General features: G+C 39.5%; 1 protein-coding gene and 1 pseudogene across 1 annotated transcript; one reads left to right on the top strand and one right to left on the bottom strand.

Annotated features, from left to right (window-relative positions):
• Window positions 1-9,662: 9,662 nt before the first annotated feature.
• Window positions 9,663-15,224, top strand: LOC121774909 (annotated as a pseudogene).
• A 1,403-nt stretch (window positions 15,225-16,627) lies between these two features.
• Window positions 16,628-19,295, bottom strand: LOC121775249 (O-fucosyltransferase 20-like). The gene is made up of 6 exons (XM_042172296.1): window positions 18,455-19,295; window positions 18,200-18,368; window positions 17,983-18,072; window positions 17,624-17,907; window positions 17,277-17,535; window positions 16,628-17,188 (listed from the first exon to the last, which is right to left on the bottom strand). The coding sequence occupies exons 1-6, from the start codon at window positions 19,036-19,038 to the stop codon at window positions 16,952-16,954; spliced, it is 1,623 nt and encodes a 540-aa protein (XP_042028230.1). The 5' UTR covers window positions 19,039-19,295; the 3' UTR covers window positions 16,628-16,951.
• Window positions 19,296-19,552: the final 257 nt, after the last annotated feature.

Here is a 19,552-nt window from a genome sequence, read left to right on the forward strand (position 1 = left end):
AGCAATTTCGGGTGCAGTGTGTGGTGTCTCAAATTCTCTAAAACCAATTAAACGTTTGTTCAAAGTCCAACTATTGTCCACAAAGTGAACCGTAATGCCCATGTATGAATGCCGGTTAAAACAATTAGTCCATACATCTGAGCAAATGTTCACTTTGTGTCCCAAGTTTAGTAAATAACGTGATAATTCAACTTTTTTCTCCAAACATTGTCTAACGGTAGATCGTTCATTCGACCTACTCTTTTGATAGCTACGTTCAAACCACTTTGCATAGTAACCTCAATTTTTTTGTCATCATAAACATTAAAAGGAAAATGCTTCATTGCAGCCCATCTAGTCATAACGTCAGCAAAAAAATTTTGATCATATTTAAAAAGAGGCGTACCTGACGAACCTGAGCCACCGGGTTGGAAGTTTAGTTGGGTTTGGGTAGAGGTAGTGCCACATTCTACCGGATGCTTTGTCACCAAATGACGACGGAGGGTGCCATATCCCCCACCACTCGCAAATTTGTAAACTTTATCACAGTAGTTACAATATGCATGAAACACCGATGTCTCTTCTTGAGAGTGCGGATCATGAGGACTTGGAATCACCACCGGGACCTTCTTGTAGTGTTTACCAAAAATATCAGATTCCAAAGCTTTTGTAGTGTTAGTGGGTGGAGGGGGAGGAGGCATGTCCTCATTTCTGTCGGTGCTAGACGGAATATGAGAATGAGATCTATCATCATTGTTGTCCGAGTCCGATGATATAGACACGTCGTACTCGTCATCTTGTTGTTGGGAACTACCACCGCCCCTCCCCCCCACCTTGATGCATTTCAACGAGTAGCATGGCCATCCTATGATCTTCTTCTATCTATAAATATTATATAAGTTGAAGTTTTAATTAGGAACACAAAAAAAATTAAAAAACTCAATCTTATGAAATAATGATTTGTAAAAATAATTTTATTTTTTAGAACTTACTTGCATCGTTCAGCTGCCACTCGGGAAACCTCTTCCATAACTTCTCGACGACTAGGTCGCCTTGATTTTGAGGGACGACTACTTTGATCTTGGACAATTCCTTTGCCCCAATCACCACGTCCCGGTCCACCACGAGAAGAAGACATAGTGCAAAATGAAAGTAGTATGAAACCGGCGGTTCAGTCCAAAATAGGCTGTTCAGTCCAAAATAGGCTGTTCATTCCACGGTTTCGGACAAAAACCGGCGGTTTCTGACGAAACTGGCGATTTCTGACCGGTTTTCAGGCCTATACACTGCCACCTATGCTCTGCCACATGAAAAAGCACCTGAAATGTCGGAAACCGGTGGTTTTCGTCAGAAACCACCGGTTTTTCTGCACACCTAGCCGGAATCCCACCGTTGAAACCGTTGAACCACCGGTTTGAACAGGCGAACCGCCTGTTACGGTTCACGATATTCCCAAACCTGAACCGGCCCGCTTGAACCGCCGAACCGCCAGCCAGTTTGAACCGCCGGCGCCGGCGCCGGTTCCAGTTCATGAACCGCCTGTTAACCGGCGGTCCGGTTCGGTTTGTGCATGTCTATCAATCTCTCATGCCGCTAACCCTCCTCATTCACTCGACGCTGCTGACCTTTCTCGCCGACGACGATGCCGTTTTTCTTGAGTTTTGAAGGTAGTTTTCTTACCCTCTTGAGTATATTTTCGTGTGTATATGGTTTTGTGTGTGTATGTGTTGTGTGTGTGTATACGTCGCACGCGTGTGTGTATGTGTTATGTGTGTGTATACGTGTATATAAGTCGTGTGATTGTGTGCTGGAGCTGTGTGTGTGTATATGGTGCTGTGAGTGTGTTTATAGGGGATGTGTGTGTATGGTGCTATATGTGTGTGTTTAAGGTGTTGTGTATGTTTATGGTACCGTGTGTGTGTGTTTAAGGTGCTGATTGTGTGTATAAGTGTTGTGTAGTTTAGGGTGGTGTGTGTTTTTACGGTGCTGTGTGTGTGTGTTTAAGTGTAGCTTATAGTCATTACGTTCGTGTATAGTGTGTTTATGTGTAACTTATAGACTATAGTTATAAACTATTTATTTTGAATTGTGGCAAATGTCTGAATCTCATCACCAAACACAAGCTATTCCTGATTTTGATCAAGATGAAGACATGTTAGATAGAGGATATTGAAGTTGAAGAACTATATCCTACATCAACGGAGATAGAAAAAAATGAGCGGAAGAAACGGAAAACCAGAGTGAGATCTGATGTGTGGCAAGAGTATACAAAAGTCATGGTTAAAGAGGGAGACCCTCCAGTAGAACGACCAAAAGCCAAATGTAACCGATGTTCAAAACTTATTGCGGCTTATCCAAACAAGCATGGCACATCACCATTGTAGAAACACTTTACATCATGAGTGAAGAAGCATGAAGCGAACAAGTCGTAGACAGTGCTTAACTCGGACGAGTCAGGATCCTTGATAAGCTGGAAATTCAACCAAGACCATTTAAGGGAAGCATTGGTTAAGATGTTTATCCTTGACGAGCTACCTTTTAAATGTGTTGAGTGAGAAGGTTTTATCCTATTTATGAAAGAAGCTCAACCATTGTTCAAGATTCCAAGCAGACACACCATTAGAGAGGATTGTGTAAAGATGTACTTGACACAGAAGATGCATCTGAGGAATTTTTTCGGGTTAAAAGGCATGGGAAGAGTGTCACTTACAACTGATAGTTGGATCGGCTGCAATAACACAAAATTTCAATTCTTGAAACATGTTTTTATATAATACTCCTATGTAATAAAAAAATTTAGTACTTCCTCCGTTCCACTTTAGCAACATATTTTCTTTTTGTTTTGGATTTCTCACATTTTTTGAAATGTAAATATCTCGACTATATTATATGTCATACCTTATCCTTCCTCACTCAACTCACAAAATAAAAAATATATATACTCAAGTTGAATACGAAATGTTTTACTTAGAATTAGGCCTGTCAAAATGGATATTGGATACTCGATATCCAAACCCGAAAAAGTCGGGTAATTGGCTACCCGAAACCAGCATTTTCGGGTTTCGGATCGGGATCAGGTAGTGAAAATTTTGGATGATCAGGTATCGGGTTACCCGAATTATCCGATTTATTTTTTTAAAATTAATAAATTATGTTTTTATTATAATTAAATGTAATTTAATTTCTTAATTACATGTGTATGGATGAAAGATGTTAATATGTCAATTTGTTATTGTGGATGGATGAAAGATGTAATTTAATTTAATTTAATTTCTTATTGTGGATGGAAGAAAGATAAAAAATGTAATTTAATTTCTTAATTACACGAGAATGGATGAAAGATATCAATATGTAATTTAATTTCTTAATGTAATTTATTTTCTTATTGTGAGTGGATGAAAGGTGTTAATATGTTACTATAACTTATGAATTTTGTATTTCTCAAAGTTTGTATTTATTTTTCTCTTAAATTTGAACTACTACAAGAATTTTGTATGTCTAAAAGTTTGTAGTTATTTTCTCTTGAATACTACTTCAACTTTGTATTAAATTCAAACAAAATAATATTAAATAAATTGTAAAACTTTGTAGTTAATTTTCAAAAAAATAAGAAATAAAAAAATCAAAATTACAATCGGGATTGGATACCCAATTTTTTAGGACTGGATACCCGAGTCGGGTATTCAGGTACCCAAAATCAAATTCGGGTCGGGTATCGGGTATTGGATTTTGGGAATTTTGAGATCGGGTACTCGAAAATTTCGGATTGGATATCCGTCGGTACCCAATTTGACAGGCCTACTTAGAATGAAACTTGAGAATTATATATTTCTTTTTTTCTAAAATATACATATGATATTATTTATATTTATGTTGAAATTTTTAAAATTATTATTCATTGAATGAAAATCACATGACCCATGCATAGCACGGGTGTTAACACTAGTTATATTTAAAAGAGTTGGTTTCATACAATACAGATATGTGTTTTTGGGAATGAAAATATTTTTCGATAATGTATATTGTCTAATGTTGAAAACGTGTGAAATATGAAAGGCTTCAAACTTTTCACATTCAAGTCCTTTGGCCTTTCATGTAATGTAACCTCCATTTGGTTTATGGTGTCCCTTAATGCCAAGACTTTTGAAGTGGTCTCTCCTATCCTATAAATAGGTGGGTTTGAGAGATGAGAAATACACCAACAAAAAGCATTATCTATTCTCTCAAGTTCTCTACATCATAGTGCGCATCTTAGGAGCATTGTCTAGCTCGATTCTCGGAACTCCATCAAGTTCGTCGGTGCCTAGCGGGTTTGAGGTACTTCTACACGCTAGGAGGAAGTCGTTTTATCTTTGGGGACAATACGCCATTCCGTGAGCACTAGCCTGGGCGTAATTTGTCTTTCGGAAAAAGGGTTTCCCTCGACTCGACTTATTGTTGGTTTGTTTTATTTTATTTCCGTTGTAATTTTCATTCCACTTATCGTTGTCAGTTTTCTTTCGATATTAATAGTTAGAGTACCGCCTGTACACGGCTTGAGAATTTTATCCCTTTATTTCTAACAATCGCAAGACAAATTAGTGTACTCTTCTAAGAGAGGATTATGCCAATCGAAGTTGGAGGAAACATGAGCTCCAAAGCTGGAATGAAGAAACGTACAGTCGCAATGTTCATGGGCTACGAAATGGTTAATTTCTTGAGATCTATTCTTTTGAGAATTGTGTTTATCGTTTGTCATTTGACAAGCAAGACCAATTTAGACTTGGTAGTAGTAATTGAGATGCACGAGTTGTTGAATATACCAATGCACATATGGTTCAACATAATAGTGTACTTATTGTTGGAGACAATATTGTGCAACTTATTTGAACGTGTTGTTATAAACAACAAAGATCATGAGGTGGTCGCAATGGTCTTCGACGTGAACCATAGTAACAATCCAAATGAATGGTTTATTGATACGGGTGCCACATGTCATGTGTGCTCCAAGAGAAGTGTTTTTTCTATTTACAAATCTGTTGGAGGTAGAAAAGTACGCATGGGAAACCAAACCTCTTCAGAGGTGGTTGGTGTGGGTAATGTGTTCCTAAAATTAGGATCTGGAAATGTTCTTACCCTCAAGGATGTGCTGGATGTCCGAGACATTCGAAATAATTTGGTGTCAGGCTCACTTCTAGTAAATCATGGATTTCACTATAATTTGAGTGCGAAAAGGTTATATTGGCCAAGAATGGAAAATTCATAGGTAAAGCCCACCTAGTGAATGAGCTTTTTGAGTTGAATGTTATGGTCATTCACCGTGGAAAAGGAATAAGCAATAAGGAAGATGACACATCTTCTTATTTGCTTGAGTGCTCTGATTTATGACATAAAAGATTGTGACATGTAAATATAAATGCTATAAAAAGATTAGTAAATCTTAATTTACTAAAAGTAGATAAGTTTAACTCACAAGAAAGATGTGAAGTGTGTGTTGAAGCCAAAATGGCTAAGTTGTCGTTCCATTCGGTAGAGCGAAGCATAAAACCTCTTGAGTTGGTCCATACAGACGTATGTGATTTGAAGTTTGTGCAAACAAGAGTTGGAAAAAAGTATTTAATCACGTTTATAGATGATTGCACAAGGTATTGTTACCTTTACTTATTGAGAAGTAAAGATGAGGCAATTGAAGCATTTAAAGACTTAAAAAATGAAGCCGAAAATCAACTTAATTGTCGAATTAAGTGTGTTCGAAGTGATAGAGATGGTGAGTATGTAGCGCCGTTTGCAGAATTATGCCATGCAAGTGGTATAATTCACCAAACCACAGCTCCATATTCTCCCCAGTCCAATGGTGTTGCTGAATGCAAAAATCGAACAATTAAAGAGATGATGAATGCTCTGTTGATCAATTCAGGTTTACCCTAGAACATTTGGGGGGAGGCTGTGTTAACGGTGAATTATATCTTGAACAACATTCCACTAAAAATAGGGATGTGACTCCTTATGAGTTGTGGAAAGGGAAGAAACCTTCGTATTCATACCTCAAAGTGTGGGGATGCTTAGCGAAGATAGAAGTGCCACCTCCGAAACAAGTTGCAATAGTCCCTAAAACAGTCGATTGTATCTTTATTGGTCATGCACTTAATAGTAGTGCTTATCGTTTCCTAGTCCATAAGTCAGTTGTGTCTGGCGTCGCTGAAGGAACAACGATTGAGTCAAGGAATGTTATATTCTTTGAGAATGTTTACCCTTGCAAGAGGCAGGAGGATCGTTCTAGTGAAAGAATGATGGATGAATGCACTAGTTCTAATCCTCCAAAACGGACGAAGTCAAGTCCCAAGGATGTAGAACCAAGACGTGGTAAAAGAGTTAAAGTTGCTAAGACATTTGGTCCTGACTTTATAACTTTTATGTTGGATGACGAACCAAAGTCAGTGGAGGAAGCTTTGTCTGGCCCAGATGCGCCATTCTAGCTAGAAGCGATCAATAGTGAAATTGAATCAATTATGAGAAATAACACATGAGTGTTAGTACACTTGCCAGAAGACTGTAAGACCTTACGGTGCAAGTGGATCTTGAGAAGGAAATATAAAACTGATGGTACTATTGAAAAGTACAAAGCTCGCCTAGTTGTAAAAGGCTTTAAGCAGCAAGAAGGATATAACTTCTTCGACACGTATTCACCCGTTATGAGAATTACTTCAATTCAGGTGCTTCTTGCAATTGCTGTTTTGCATAATCTTGAGATTCACCAAATGGATGGAAAAACTACATTTCTAAATGGTGACTTGGAGGAAGAAATTTATATGGAGCAACCTGAAGGGTTTGTAGTATATGGCCAAGAAAAGAAGGTATGCAAACTAGTGATGTCTCTATATGGATTAAAACAAGAGCCTTTGCAATATGACACTTGAAGTTTGACAATGTGATGTTGTCAAATGAGTTTACTATCAATGAGTGTGATAAGTGTGTTTACATTAAGAACTCAGATAATGATTTTGTTATTGTGTGTCTTTATGTAGATGATATGTTGATTATGGGCAACAATAGTGCCATTATCAACGAAACCAAAAATATGTTGAAGAGAAATTTTAACATGAAAGATATGAGTTTAGCTGATGTGACTCTCAGAATCAAAATTAAAAGGAATCATGAGGGAATTGCTTTGACACATCTCATTACATTGAGAAAGTGCTTAAAAAGTTTCACTCGTTTGATTGTGAGCCAACTAAGACTCCATTGGAACCAAGCGTGCATTTGAGTAAGCACACGGGTGAGCCTGTAGCTCTAGAATAATACGCAAAGATCATAGGGAGTTTGATGTTTGTCACAAACTGTACTCGACCAGATCTTGCGTGTACGGTGAATAAGCTGAGCCGATTTACAAGCAACTCAAGCAAGGAACATTGGAAAGCTATGAGTAGGGTTTTGAGATACCTTAAGTATACTCTTAACTTTGAGCTGCAGTACACAAGATATCCCCAAGTACTTGAAGGGTAATGTGATGCAAATTGAATCTCTGATTCAGAAGATTCATTCTCAACGAGTGGGTATGTGTTCACTGTGGGGAGGCGGAGCTGTTTCTTGGAAGTCAACGAAACAGATGTGTATAGCTGGATCCACCATGGAATTAGAGTTTATCGCTTTAGACAAAGCATGGGAAGAAGCTGAGTGGCTTAGAAACTTCCTAGAAGATATTCCATGTTGGAATAAGCCAGTGCCGGCAGTAGTGATACACTGTGATAGCCAAGCGGCTATAGGGAGAGCACATAGTGGCTTATACAATGGTAAGTCTCGACATATTCGTTGGCGACATAATACCGTGAGGCAGTTGATGACAAGTGGTGTTATCGCAGTTGACTATATAAGGTCAGTGGATAACTTAGTGGATCCGTTAACGAAAGGTTTAAACCGTGATCAAATGCATAAATTGCTAAAAGGAATGGGACTGAAAACCACATCTTAAAAAATGATTATAGTGGTAGCCCAACCATACGATTGGAGATCTCATGGGCTTGGTTCAATGGGAAAATGAAACTATATGACTCTAGCTTTTTAATCTTCGCTCATTCTTTAGAAAGCATTGAGTGTTGCAACCTGCATGTGGTAAGAGGCTAGGTTTTTACTTTTAATGATTCTTAGAAACCTCGAGGAGGTGGGTATGGAAGGATACTCGAAAAGGAATCACCTATGTAAGTAAAGAAGTGTGGGCGCTTCAACTTGTGAATCACTTACGAATCCAAAGTGGTATTCCATGGCCAGTAAATGACACAAACGTGAGAACTGATGAGTTTGTAAATAATATTGTGTCAATATTATTGTCTCGGTATACACCAAGGAGGAATAGTTCAAGGCATCACGTCCGCCAGGCCGCCAGTATGCACGATATTGTTGACTATGGAAAGTTTAAAGCCCCAAGCTACTATTCCAAATGCAATATTGTTTCTCGAGAATTGAACAAAGAGTCTGCATGCATGCAAACACGTCTTGTGTTGGTTTGAGCTTGCAGTGCTCCAACTAATGTGGGGGATTGTTGAAAACGTATGAAATATGAAAGGCTTCAAGCTTTTCACATGCAAGCCCTTTGGCCTTTCATGTAATGTAACCTCCATTTGGTTTATGGTGTTCCTTTAATGCTAAGACTTTTGAAGTGGTCTCTCCTATCCTATAAATAGGTGGGTTTGACAGATGAGAAATACACTAACAAAAAGCATTATCTCTTCTTTCAAGTTCTCTACATCATAGTGTGCATCTTAGGAGCATTGTCTAACTCGATTCTCGGAACTCCATCAAGTTCGTCAGTGCCTAAAGGGTTTAAGGTGCTTCTACAAGCTAGGAGAAAGTCGTTTTATCTTTGGGGACAATACGTCATTCCGTGAGCACTAACCAGGGCGTAATTTATCTTGCGGAAAGAGGGTTTTCCTCGACTCGACTTATTGTTGGTTTGTTTTATTTTATTTCCGTTGTAATTTTCATTCCACTTATCGTTGTCAGTTTCCTTTCGATTGTAATAGTTAGAATACCGCTTGTACACGGCTTGAGAATTTTATCCCAATACTTTGATAAGGTTTAGAGAACAGGGTGCTACTCCAAAAGCCAACAATGAAAGTGGGACCAAGGTGCTACTTTAGACGCCAACGACGTCAGTGCGAACAATGGTCATACTTCCGAAGCCCATAATGTCAAAGGTTTGTTTTATTAATTGATAATTGTAATACATTCATTCTGTATCAGTAACCGTACTGACCATAATCCTTTTTTAGGATCGAAGAGAAGCAGGGAACGCATGATGAGTTGCTTGGGGAAGGTGCTCAAGTTTAAACCAAAGCTGGCGGAAAAGGAAGAAACTGAGAAAATAAGCCGTTAAGGAGTCATCTCGTACTGCAGCACATCAACAACTGATGGTGGTGAAGTTGATAGAGTTCTAAGCATAAAGAGAGGCCCCCCAAAATTCGTGGAAATGATGAAGTTGCTCAACGAGGACTAGATATGGGGTTCGACCAAGGGTTATGATAAAACTCGATCGCAATCTCACAACGATAAGCTCAGCCCAATCCTATTTTTACAAGTGTAATTCTAGTTGGATCAATATAATACGCAAAAGATGACTGCAGGCCAAGCCCAATTACAAAGGCCCATTATTCTAATAATCGCAAATTGTCTTAGAAAATCTGGAGCGGCCTCAAACCCAAAGCCTCGCACTTTGAACTGAATTTGAATCTCAATTTCATTTCCGGAAACCCTTGGGTTTTTTCTTCTGCTATTTTGATTTCAAGACTAAATTTCCTCAATCTGGAGCAGACTAGACGCCGCCTTCTCTGGGAATGGAGGCTTCAAAAGGTCGATAAAAAGTTAGAAATTTGAATTAACATATCTCTTTAAGTCATTTTTTTCGATTCGATTACTTTTCGGCGGATATATGTTTGTCTACTTTTTGATGTGTGCTGTTGATTTTCTGTACTTGTGCTATTTCTTTTGGATTTTGTACGATGCTTTACGTCAGTTGTTGGTTATGAAATAATTAGGCCGGTCTTGCGCGTTTGTTAAAGTTGAACCTTTTGGTGGTAAAACTGTGATGTTGGGGTTAGGGTTTGCGAAGTTATGTGCATTGTTGTGATAGTGATTTCTACTTAATTGGCTGGGTTTATTCCATGCATACAATTGCCCGTTGGGGATGGTTATTCTTGAATTTTTACTTTCCAGAATGGATTTTTTGGGAATGTCTTGTTTGGTTTCTATCTATCTAAATAGCTCAATTATTTATCGGGCATCCAAGTGCAAGAAGTTGATGTACTTATTGTGGAATTCTGCCTTACTCTGCAGATTGAGAATCATCCAGATCATATATACTACAGCATATTTTGAATAACTATTTAGATTGTGGGGTTATTATTTATGTACTACTCCACTACTTTCGTTTGACAATAAGTTCGTCAAACTTCATCTTTTGCTCTGTCTTCTCATCTACTCTTTTCTTCTCTTTTGTCATTGATGCAGGATAATGTGTTCTGTACCGCTTTTTGGAGCGGTTTGGTTTAGCCGGTCTTAGCACGCTTTCTGGTTCATAAATGCGATTTTAGCTGCAGCCGATGCCGGTTATGAGGTGGAATCAAATTGCCTACAAATAGTACATGTTCGTGAAATTTTTTACAGAACTGCCATTTTGGAGGGAAGAGTAGTCATTGGTTAGATTAATAGGCAACAGCTGTTGGGACCGAAAACCTATCATCGGCTGCCACCGCTCGCCGTCATGAGCAGCGCCAAATCCCGCAACTTCCGCCGCCGTCGAAGACGAAGAAGCCAGTACCTTCGTCACACCATCCACCACCAAAACCTCTGCCACCACAAACAAACCCTCCACCACCAATAAACCCAAAAAGCCCACCCCTCAGTCCGGCACCAAAAGTCTCCTTTCATTCGCCGACAACGACGACGACGAAGAATCTCCGTTTTCTCGGCCACCGCCGAAGCCATCTTCCTTGTCTCGATTCCCCAAATCTTCGTCAGCTCACAAGCTCAGATCGTCAAAAGACCGAATTGCCCCTCACCCTCCATCTTCGTCCCTCCCCTCCAATGTCCAGCCACAGGCTGGCGTCTACACCGAAGAAGCCCTATTAGAGCTTCAGAAGAATACTAAAACCCTGGCCGCGCCCGCTCGAAATAGGCCAAAGCCCGACCCCGAGCCTGTTGTTGTGTTGAAGGGTTTGATCAAACCTGTTACTTCGAGCGAATTAGATGCCGCAGCTACTGGAAAAGGTCAGGATAGTAGTGATGATGATATGATGTTTGATCGGAGGGTCAAAGATTCAAGCGTTGAAGCTAAATTGAAGGATATTCGGATAGGGCCGGGTTTTAGGGAGGATAAGGAAGGGATACCGGACCAGGCCACAATAGAAGCGATTAGGGCGAAGAGGGAGAGGCTGAGGCAGGCCAGGGCTGCAGCTCCGGATTACATAGCAATTGATGGAGGCAGTAATCATGGAGAGGCTGAAGGTCTGAGTGATGAAGAGCCGGAATTTCGAGGAAGGATTGGATTTTTTGGTGATAAAATTGGCGGGAGTGACAAGAAAGGTGTTTTCGAAGATTTTGGGGAAAGGCCAGTGCCGAAAGAGAGGGGAATGGAAGTGGTTAGCGATGAAGAGGATGATGAGGATAAGATGTGGGAGGAAGAGCAAGTGAGGAAAGGGTTGGGGAAGAGGCTGGATGATGGTATTGGGGTTCAAGGAGCGGGTGCTACTGTTGGTGGTTTAAGTAGGTTGCAATCTAGTTTAGGGAACCCTGTTGCACTTCCTAGTGGAATGCATCATCCTGCCCAAAATGTGGATGGTAGAAGTAGCTATAACAATGTCGGGGGGGCAAGTTTTGACATGTTTGGTGGTACTGATATGTCAATTTCTCAGCAGGCTGAGCTTGCCAGAAAAGCCATGACTGAGAACCTGAAGAGGGTTCAGGAATCTCATGACCGAACAATGGTGTCTTTGGCGAAGACAGATGAAAATCTCTCTTCGTCTTTACTGAATGTTACTAGTCTGGAGGATTCCTTGTCGGCTGCCGGTGAGAAGTTCCTCTTTATGCAAAAGCTTCGTGAGTTTGTTTCTGTTATATGTGCGTTTTTGCAGGTATGAATATAAAGTTTCCTCGTGTAATGTTGGTTAATTCATTGTTTTGTGAACATGCTATGCTCTTTGTTACACTTTCATGGAACATAATTCTGGATTGATTATGTTCATAGTTGAAATACAAAACCATTTCCCTTGAGTTTCTTTAGAGACTAGTCGCAAACCATTTAGTTGTTATGTACTTATATTATACATAGACACACAAGTACTCTTCTACCAAAACAAACGAAGTATAAGTGGGCTAGTCTATTGAATATTTGTAGAAAAAGATAGTAGCATCTGTATGTTTGTGGTAGATATTGTGAATTAGATAGAACTTTTCCTTGTAAAATTATGATACTAACGTAGAACGGTGGATTGGATGTAAAACCAAGAATTTGTTGAATAACTGACAAGACCAACATGAAGAATTCTAGACATTTGAATCATTGAAAGTATGTAAACTAGTGAAAGCAATATCCTAATCATTGAATGCAATTATCTATGATTTCTATATAATTTGCAACTGTCATCCAATTAGTTTCATAACCTTATCCCCTTCAGCACTCTGTATCATCTATCTATAGCGAACTTGATTGAATAGCGCATACAATCATCTATTTGTGTCTAATATGCTATTATAATCCCCTTAGTAATGCTTGATTTAATGTTCGGCTAAAGAGCCTTACTTATGTTTTGGCTTAATTTGCTTTGACAGCATAAAGCTCCTTTCATTGAGGAGCTTGAAGAACAAATGCAGAAGCTTCATGAAGAACGTGCGAGAGCCATTGTAGAAAGAAGAGCTGCAGATAATGATGACGAAATATCTGAGATAGAATTAGCTATTGCTGCAGCACGGGTAGAACTCTCTAAAGGAAGCAGTGCAGAAAAAGTAGCAGCAGCCATCGCTGCTTCCCAGGCTGCCTCTGCTAATGCAAGAGGAGCTAAAGGTGCACCAGTGGAGCTGGATGAATTTGGCCGAGATGTGAATCTGCAGAAACGGATGGATATTACTAGAAGATCAGAAGCCCGGAAACGAAGGCGAGCGAAAGCTGATTCAAAGAGGAAGTTGGCCATGGAAAATGACAGTTCCGTTCAACTTATGGAAGGAGAATTCAGCACTGATGAAAGTGATACTGAGACTAGTGCTCACGAGTCAACCCATAATCAATTACTTCATGTTGCTGGCAAAATCTTTAGTGATGCAGCGGAGGAATATTCTCAATTTTCAATGGTTGTGGAAAAATTTGAGAAGTGGAAGAAAGATTATGCCACAAGCTATCGCGATGCATATATGTCCTTAAGTATACCTGCTATTTTTTCACCTTACGTGAGATTGGAGCTTCTAAAATGGGACCCACTTCATGAAGATGCAGATTTTATGGATATGAAATGGTACGCACTACACACATTATTTTCTTTTTGTTATTTCTTTTACCATAGTATAAAACACTCCCATTCTGGTTATTTATCATCCCCGTATAATTTTAGTAGAATAGTGTTTTGGAAAAACCGAGGACAAGTGCACAAGACAGGATAATGATTTAAATATCTTCATGTTTATGATTTCTTAGCTTTATTTTCTTGATAAACATTATTTTTTTTCCATTTATCGACTGGTAGTAGTCTGGGCGGTTTTCTCTATCTGCACATTTTGAGATTTTTCTTTGCAATTTTACAGCACTACTTGTAAAGACATGTTATTTTTAAAATATGTATTTGCACTAGGGATGGTGGAGGAGATACAATGCAAGTAAAATTTATTGACTGATAATTCGTTTATTTATAAATTCAACTGTCTGTGTTTTATGTAGGTGTTCATTGCTCTTCAATTATGGCCTTCCAGAAGATGAAAATGGAAAGAATGGAGAGGATGCTGATGATGATGCAAATCTTATTCCTGAGCTGGTTGCAAAAGTTGCACTTCCTATTTTGCACCATCAGTTAGCCTTCTGTTGGGACATTCTTAGCACCCGTGAAACAAAGCATGCTATTTCTGCTATGGACATGGTCACAGAATTTGTAGGTTCCTCCAATTCAGCTGTTGGGAAGCTGGTAGCTGTGCTTCGTGACCGTTTCACCACTGCTGTGAATGATTTGGTGGTAATGTTTCTTAACTTTTAAACTTGAACCCTCTTTGTATTATTGTGTCATATCAATATTTCTCAATGGTGTTTTCTACCGCATGATTTCTCAAATAGGTCCCCACATGGAGCCCACTTGAACTGGAGGTGGTACCTGGTGCAGAAAGAGTTGCTGCATATAGGTTTGGCACCTCTGTTCGTTTATTGAGGAACATATCTTTGTGGAGTAAGGTTCTTGCTATTTCCGTCGTTGAGAAGATTGCTCTAGATGAACTGTTGTGCGGCAAGATTCTTCCTCATCTGCGCAGCATACAGACAAACGTGCATGAAGCAATTATACGAACAGAGAGGGTGATTGCTTCACTTAATGATGTATGGACCGGTTCTAGTGTTACAGAGGATCGAAGGTATGGCTTCTTTGTAGTTCATAAGTTCATTTACTTTGCTCTGCAGCTCATTCTTGATGATATATTGGGATTTAATTACTTTCATGCTCCAATTTCTGGTGTCAGTTTCCATGGTTGCATGTTTTGAGTTTGTGCTCTTTTCTGTCAAATATTTCAAATTATGTAGCCAACCTATATGCTGTACAAATCGATTTTACTGGGAAAATCTCCGACTATGGCCCGTATAAAAATGTATCCCCTGACCTTACCAATACTAGTAGAATTTTGTTTTTCTAGTTTAATGTTTCTTAGTAAATATGAATAGCTCTTTTAACTATGCAATCAATAGAAACTAAGTTTGGGTGTTGATTGAATGTAGCAAGAAACTGCAGCCGTTGGTGGACTACGCGTTGCTGCTGGGGAAGGCTATGGAGAGAAAGCATGCTAGCGGTGGCATGGAGAGCGAAACAGGTAAACTGGTGAGACGATTGAGGAAGATGCTGGTGGAGCTGAACCAGTACGACCATGCAAGAGCATTGTCAAGAAGCTTCAATATCAAGGAAGCTATCTGATGTTGTCTTTCTACAATTTTGAGCTACCTCGTTAGTACACCAACCATACTTATAATTAAGTATGAAATTGGCCTAGCAATGACATACTACTACTTTATTGCAACTATATGAAGATATTCAAAAGGGTCGCCCCAGCATCTAAATTAAAGAATACAGTTTTAGGAACAATAACTTACTTGGCCACCATTAGTAAAACAACTTTTAGACAATTTTTTTGAATTTTTAACATTATAAACTGACACATTTTCGAATAAATAGACAAGCCAAATTTGATTTTGGAACCATTATTAATGGGTGATAAACTAAGAACTTACTCCTAAAATGAAGTATACAAAATAAATAATTGATGGAGTATAATTAATAACAAAATCACAACTTGAAGGTGTAGAATCTTAGTATAAATTAAGTGGTCCGGATATATTACCACGTGGTGTGTCCAGCCAATCACAGTTGAAAAAAAATCTTATTTTGCTCTTTCTTTTGTCGCTTAAAATACGACAATATGTTTGAGTTTTTATTTGTGGAAACAAATTGAATGATAATTAAAAACACAAAATCACAGCATAATAATTTAGCAAGCCCAAAAAAACTGGACATGATAAGGACCTCGTGTTTTTTTAATGGATAAATGAATTTAAATTTAAAGGTCCCGCCACGTAGGACTTGAACTTGAGACAAAATTAACCCTCTACCGCTCAGCCAACTCTCACACATAATAGTATTGCTTTGGTACTTGATGACAAAATGGAGATTTGTTTATATAGAATAATTATGTTAATAAATGTATAAAAACCTCTATTTTTTTTTTGTCAAAATGGATGTATAAAATTGGTTTTCTACGTAGTAGAAGTATTTTATGTTGATTATTAGCGGTAAATAACTAGTAACCAGACAAGACCTCTTCAAAGTTCAAACTAAGTGACTCATTCCAACTAATCCGACTTGTCCACGTCTCTCGTTTATTTACCACTTTGCAATTCAATTCTGATACATACAATAAGAAATAAAAACAAAATAAGAATCCACATGGAATCCTCTTAGTAATGTAACAACATCATCAACATTGCCATTTCTTGGTCTATCAAATCTTGCATTGATTCACTATAAATAACCATTCCAAAGAGTAGCCTCTCATCCCACAACAATATAAAATCCAGACTTGAGTTTGAAGAATGAGTTTCTTGTCAAGTATTTTAGGGTGTTTTGTGTGTTTGTCTTCTCGCGTATCTGACACGACCTTGCAAATCTCCGACAATAGTAAGCGCGAGAATGAAAAGAAGTCGGCACATGCTCCAATTCCTGTATCACTTCCCACTCAACTCCAGATTCTCCTATTTATATGTGCTGCCTTTGTGGATAATCTTTCTAATTCTTTCAGTTGTGGTTTTGTTTTCATTGTTGAGAGAATGTTTCTTCGAGTTGTGCTACTTTGTAGAAATTCAATAAAACGATACAATCGTTGAAGAAGAATTTTTTCAGCTTAACTTTCATGACTCTTTTACAACTTTAAGGATCATCATCCCTCATTTGTTTGTATCATGAATTGTAACAAACTCTATCAATATATATGTATATGTATAGTGTGTACAAGGCCTCTTAATACAAAATTAAGAATAAATAAAAGAATTAAATACATATATGCTTTCCTATTACTATACATGCTCCTCATTCAAAAGATGTATAGAACTACACAAGGGAGACTCATGGAGCTATATGTATACCATCACAAGCCAGCAGAGTCTGGCCATGGCCAAATGCAAGGCCACCAGAAGATCCCGTAGGCGTCCTGTGTGTCTGGTGTGAAGTTGAAGGATCACGCCATATGACATTGGTTGAGATGATGTTAGTCCTTATTGTGTCGAATGAGCGACTGTAGCATTGCACATGCATTCCGGGATTGGATATTTGGTGACGTCCCTCCCGGCCTTGCTAGTCCTGAGCTCCGGCTGGCCCAAGGAATCGTGGTGCAAGTCTTGGATGATGCTGCTGAACTCACTCTCCCCAACAGAGGACTCCATGAAATATTTCAGCATCTGCCTTTTGTTAGGGATTATAGTCTTCTTGTGCCCTGCGTAGGCCCTCTGCCCCTGTTTTCAAACCAATACACCAACACTTGATAAGCAACAAAATTCATCAATAATCTTTCTCTACCTCTCACACACACACACAATGTACCTGAATGGCATGCCCCATGTTCCCACCATGAGAAGCCATGAACACATCACTTCTCTCTGAAACTATGTAATCAATGGCGGCCATCAACGACGCTCGCTTTGCAAATGGCTCGAGCTCGCCCTGCAAGGCGAGGTCTTCTTTGTTGTAGAAGTGAGGAAACTCAGTTATGAGAGGAAGAAGTGTATCTTTCCCTCCCAATGGAATCCCTCCAGCCCAATAGATTCTTGCACTCTTAGGAGCTCCCAAAGCTTTGAGCAACCTAAACACACAACAACATACACAGCTTAGTACTCTAACTAGTAATTGGTGTTAGCAATTAGCAAAACTCCATCTTGTCTCATTCAAACCTTGCAACTTCCAAGGCATTTAAAGGGCATAGCCCGGCAAGTTTCCTCTGATCGTAGGTCATGTTTGATCTCGAGGTCAAGAGCTTGGGACGCGCCTTCCTCTCGTTACTGATCATCTGGTCATACTCAGGACCGAGCCCGGGAAGGCATCCCGTCCTCACCCACACATCCTTTTCCATTCTGAGATGGAGGGCGACATACGGCCCCTTGCTCCTCATTCTCTCCGAAAGCCTGTTGCCTACTTCCGTGATATGAGGGGCGAATCGCAAGGCATGAAATGCAACCTGCAAATAGTCATTCCTGATCAATAACTGCACAAACTAAGATAAATTTAATCACATAGCAATCTATCAAGATACCTTGCAGCGAAGCTTCTGAAGGTCGGAAGGAAGATCCTTCGAAAGCCTCGAATCCAAGCCACGCAACAGCAGCACACCGTCCCTCCTAATCTGCATCAAACAAATGAGATACTCCACTTTATTAGACCATTCCTCCATTTCTCAATGCATTGATATATGATGAGTATATTCTTCAAGAATTGATCAAACATCAAGAATCAGTTGAAGTGAGCCTTACCCGTCGAATGTAACGTGATCGAATCCATTCGGGTGAGGCGTGGAGTGGAGTTGTCTTCTCCTCCACCGGCCGAGTCATCAAATGGGTAGAAGGGAGTGAGTTCACTATTCTCACATCACCACCCAACACACTCTTGAAATGATCCAAATCAAATATATCAGAAAATTCACTGCAACAATCAAAAAAAGCCACTTCATTAATCAATCCCAAACTCACCATCACAGTAAAAATCAAGAAATGGTAAAAAGATCAAACCTTTCATCACCCCAGATAACATTAACTTGCAAAATGGGCACAACAAGAGCCGCGCCAAGAATCCTAGCAATCACGACGGCGTCAACGATCTGATTCCTCTGCTGATTCATGCCGCCGGAAACCACCACCAGCAGATACTTAGTCCTCTCCTGCACAATCCCACGGCTCTCTGTTTTGTACTTTTCACTGAATTCCAAACACGGCCTAAACCCCATTCCATCAGGCTGCTTCCAAAACTCACTCTTTTCAACAATTTCTTCCTCGTTTCGACCCACAGTCCCCTGAGAACTCAACAGCCCCCGCGAGAGAAGAGAGCTCTGCCGCGAGATAAAACAGGGCTGACCGGGAAATGGAATTTTGGGGTCAAATTTAGCCCACATCTTGAGCATCCACAGAGAGCAGAAGCAGAAAATCAAGAAAAAGAGTAATCTTGGGGTGTTGAGGAGATTCAAAGAGCGAGTCTTCTTCTTCTTGGGGGAATGCAGCAGAGACTCGAGAGAGGATTGGGAGATGGAGTTGATTATCTGAGACGGCACAGAGATGTAGCTCTGGTGCTTCTTCTTCGACACCGCCATGTGACACATTAAGACATACAATTTCAAGGGAGAGAGAGAGAGGGGTCTTTAATTGCAGAGACAAGAGTTAAATGGTGAATGGGTTTGAGTGAATTCGTATTAAATGGTGGTACAAGCACTAGGCTTTATAGCCTGTGTTGAAGAAGATTTTAGAGAGGGAGAGAGAGAGAGAGAGGGTGAGGGCGGCGGGAAGGGAAGGCCGGGCAGAGTACGATCGATGATGACCGTTTGGCGATTTGTTTGGTGTTTATGTCAGTGTATCTTTTGAATTTGTCTGCCGTTTTGTGTTTTATATATAGCGTTTTGGGTTCTTGATTTTCTTATTAATAGCATCTCCAGTAAGACTGGACGTCAAATAACCCTCACATAGCCTTCACACTTCCACATCATCAGCACTACAATTCTCCTGTCACATCAGCTTGCCACATCAAATAGCCCTCACATAGCCTTCACACTACCTATCCACATCACTAATAACAATTATATAATTTAATTTACAATCGTATCAACATACGGAATTTAA

This window comes from Salvia splendens, chromosome 17 (genome assembly GCF_004379255.2).
Source record: "Salvia splendens isolate huo1 chromosome 17, SspV2, whole genome shotgun sequence".
Lineage (NCBI taxonomy): Eukaryota > Viridiplantae > Streptophyta > Magnoliopsida > Lamiales > Lamiaceae > Salvia > Salvia splendens.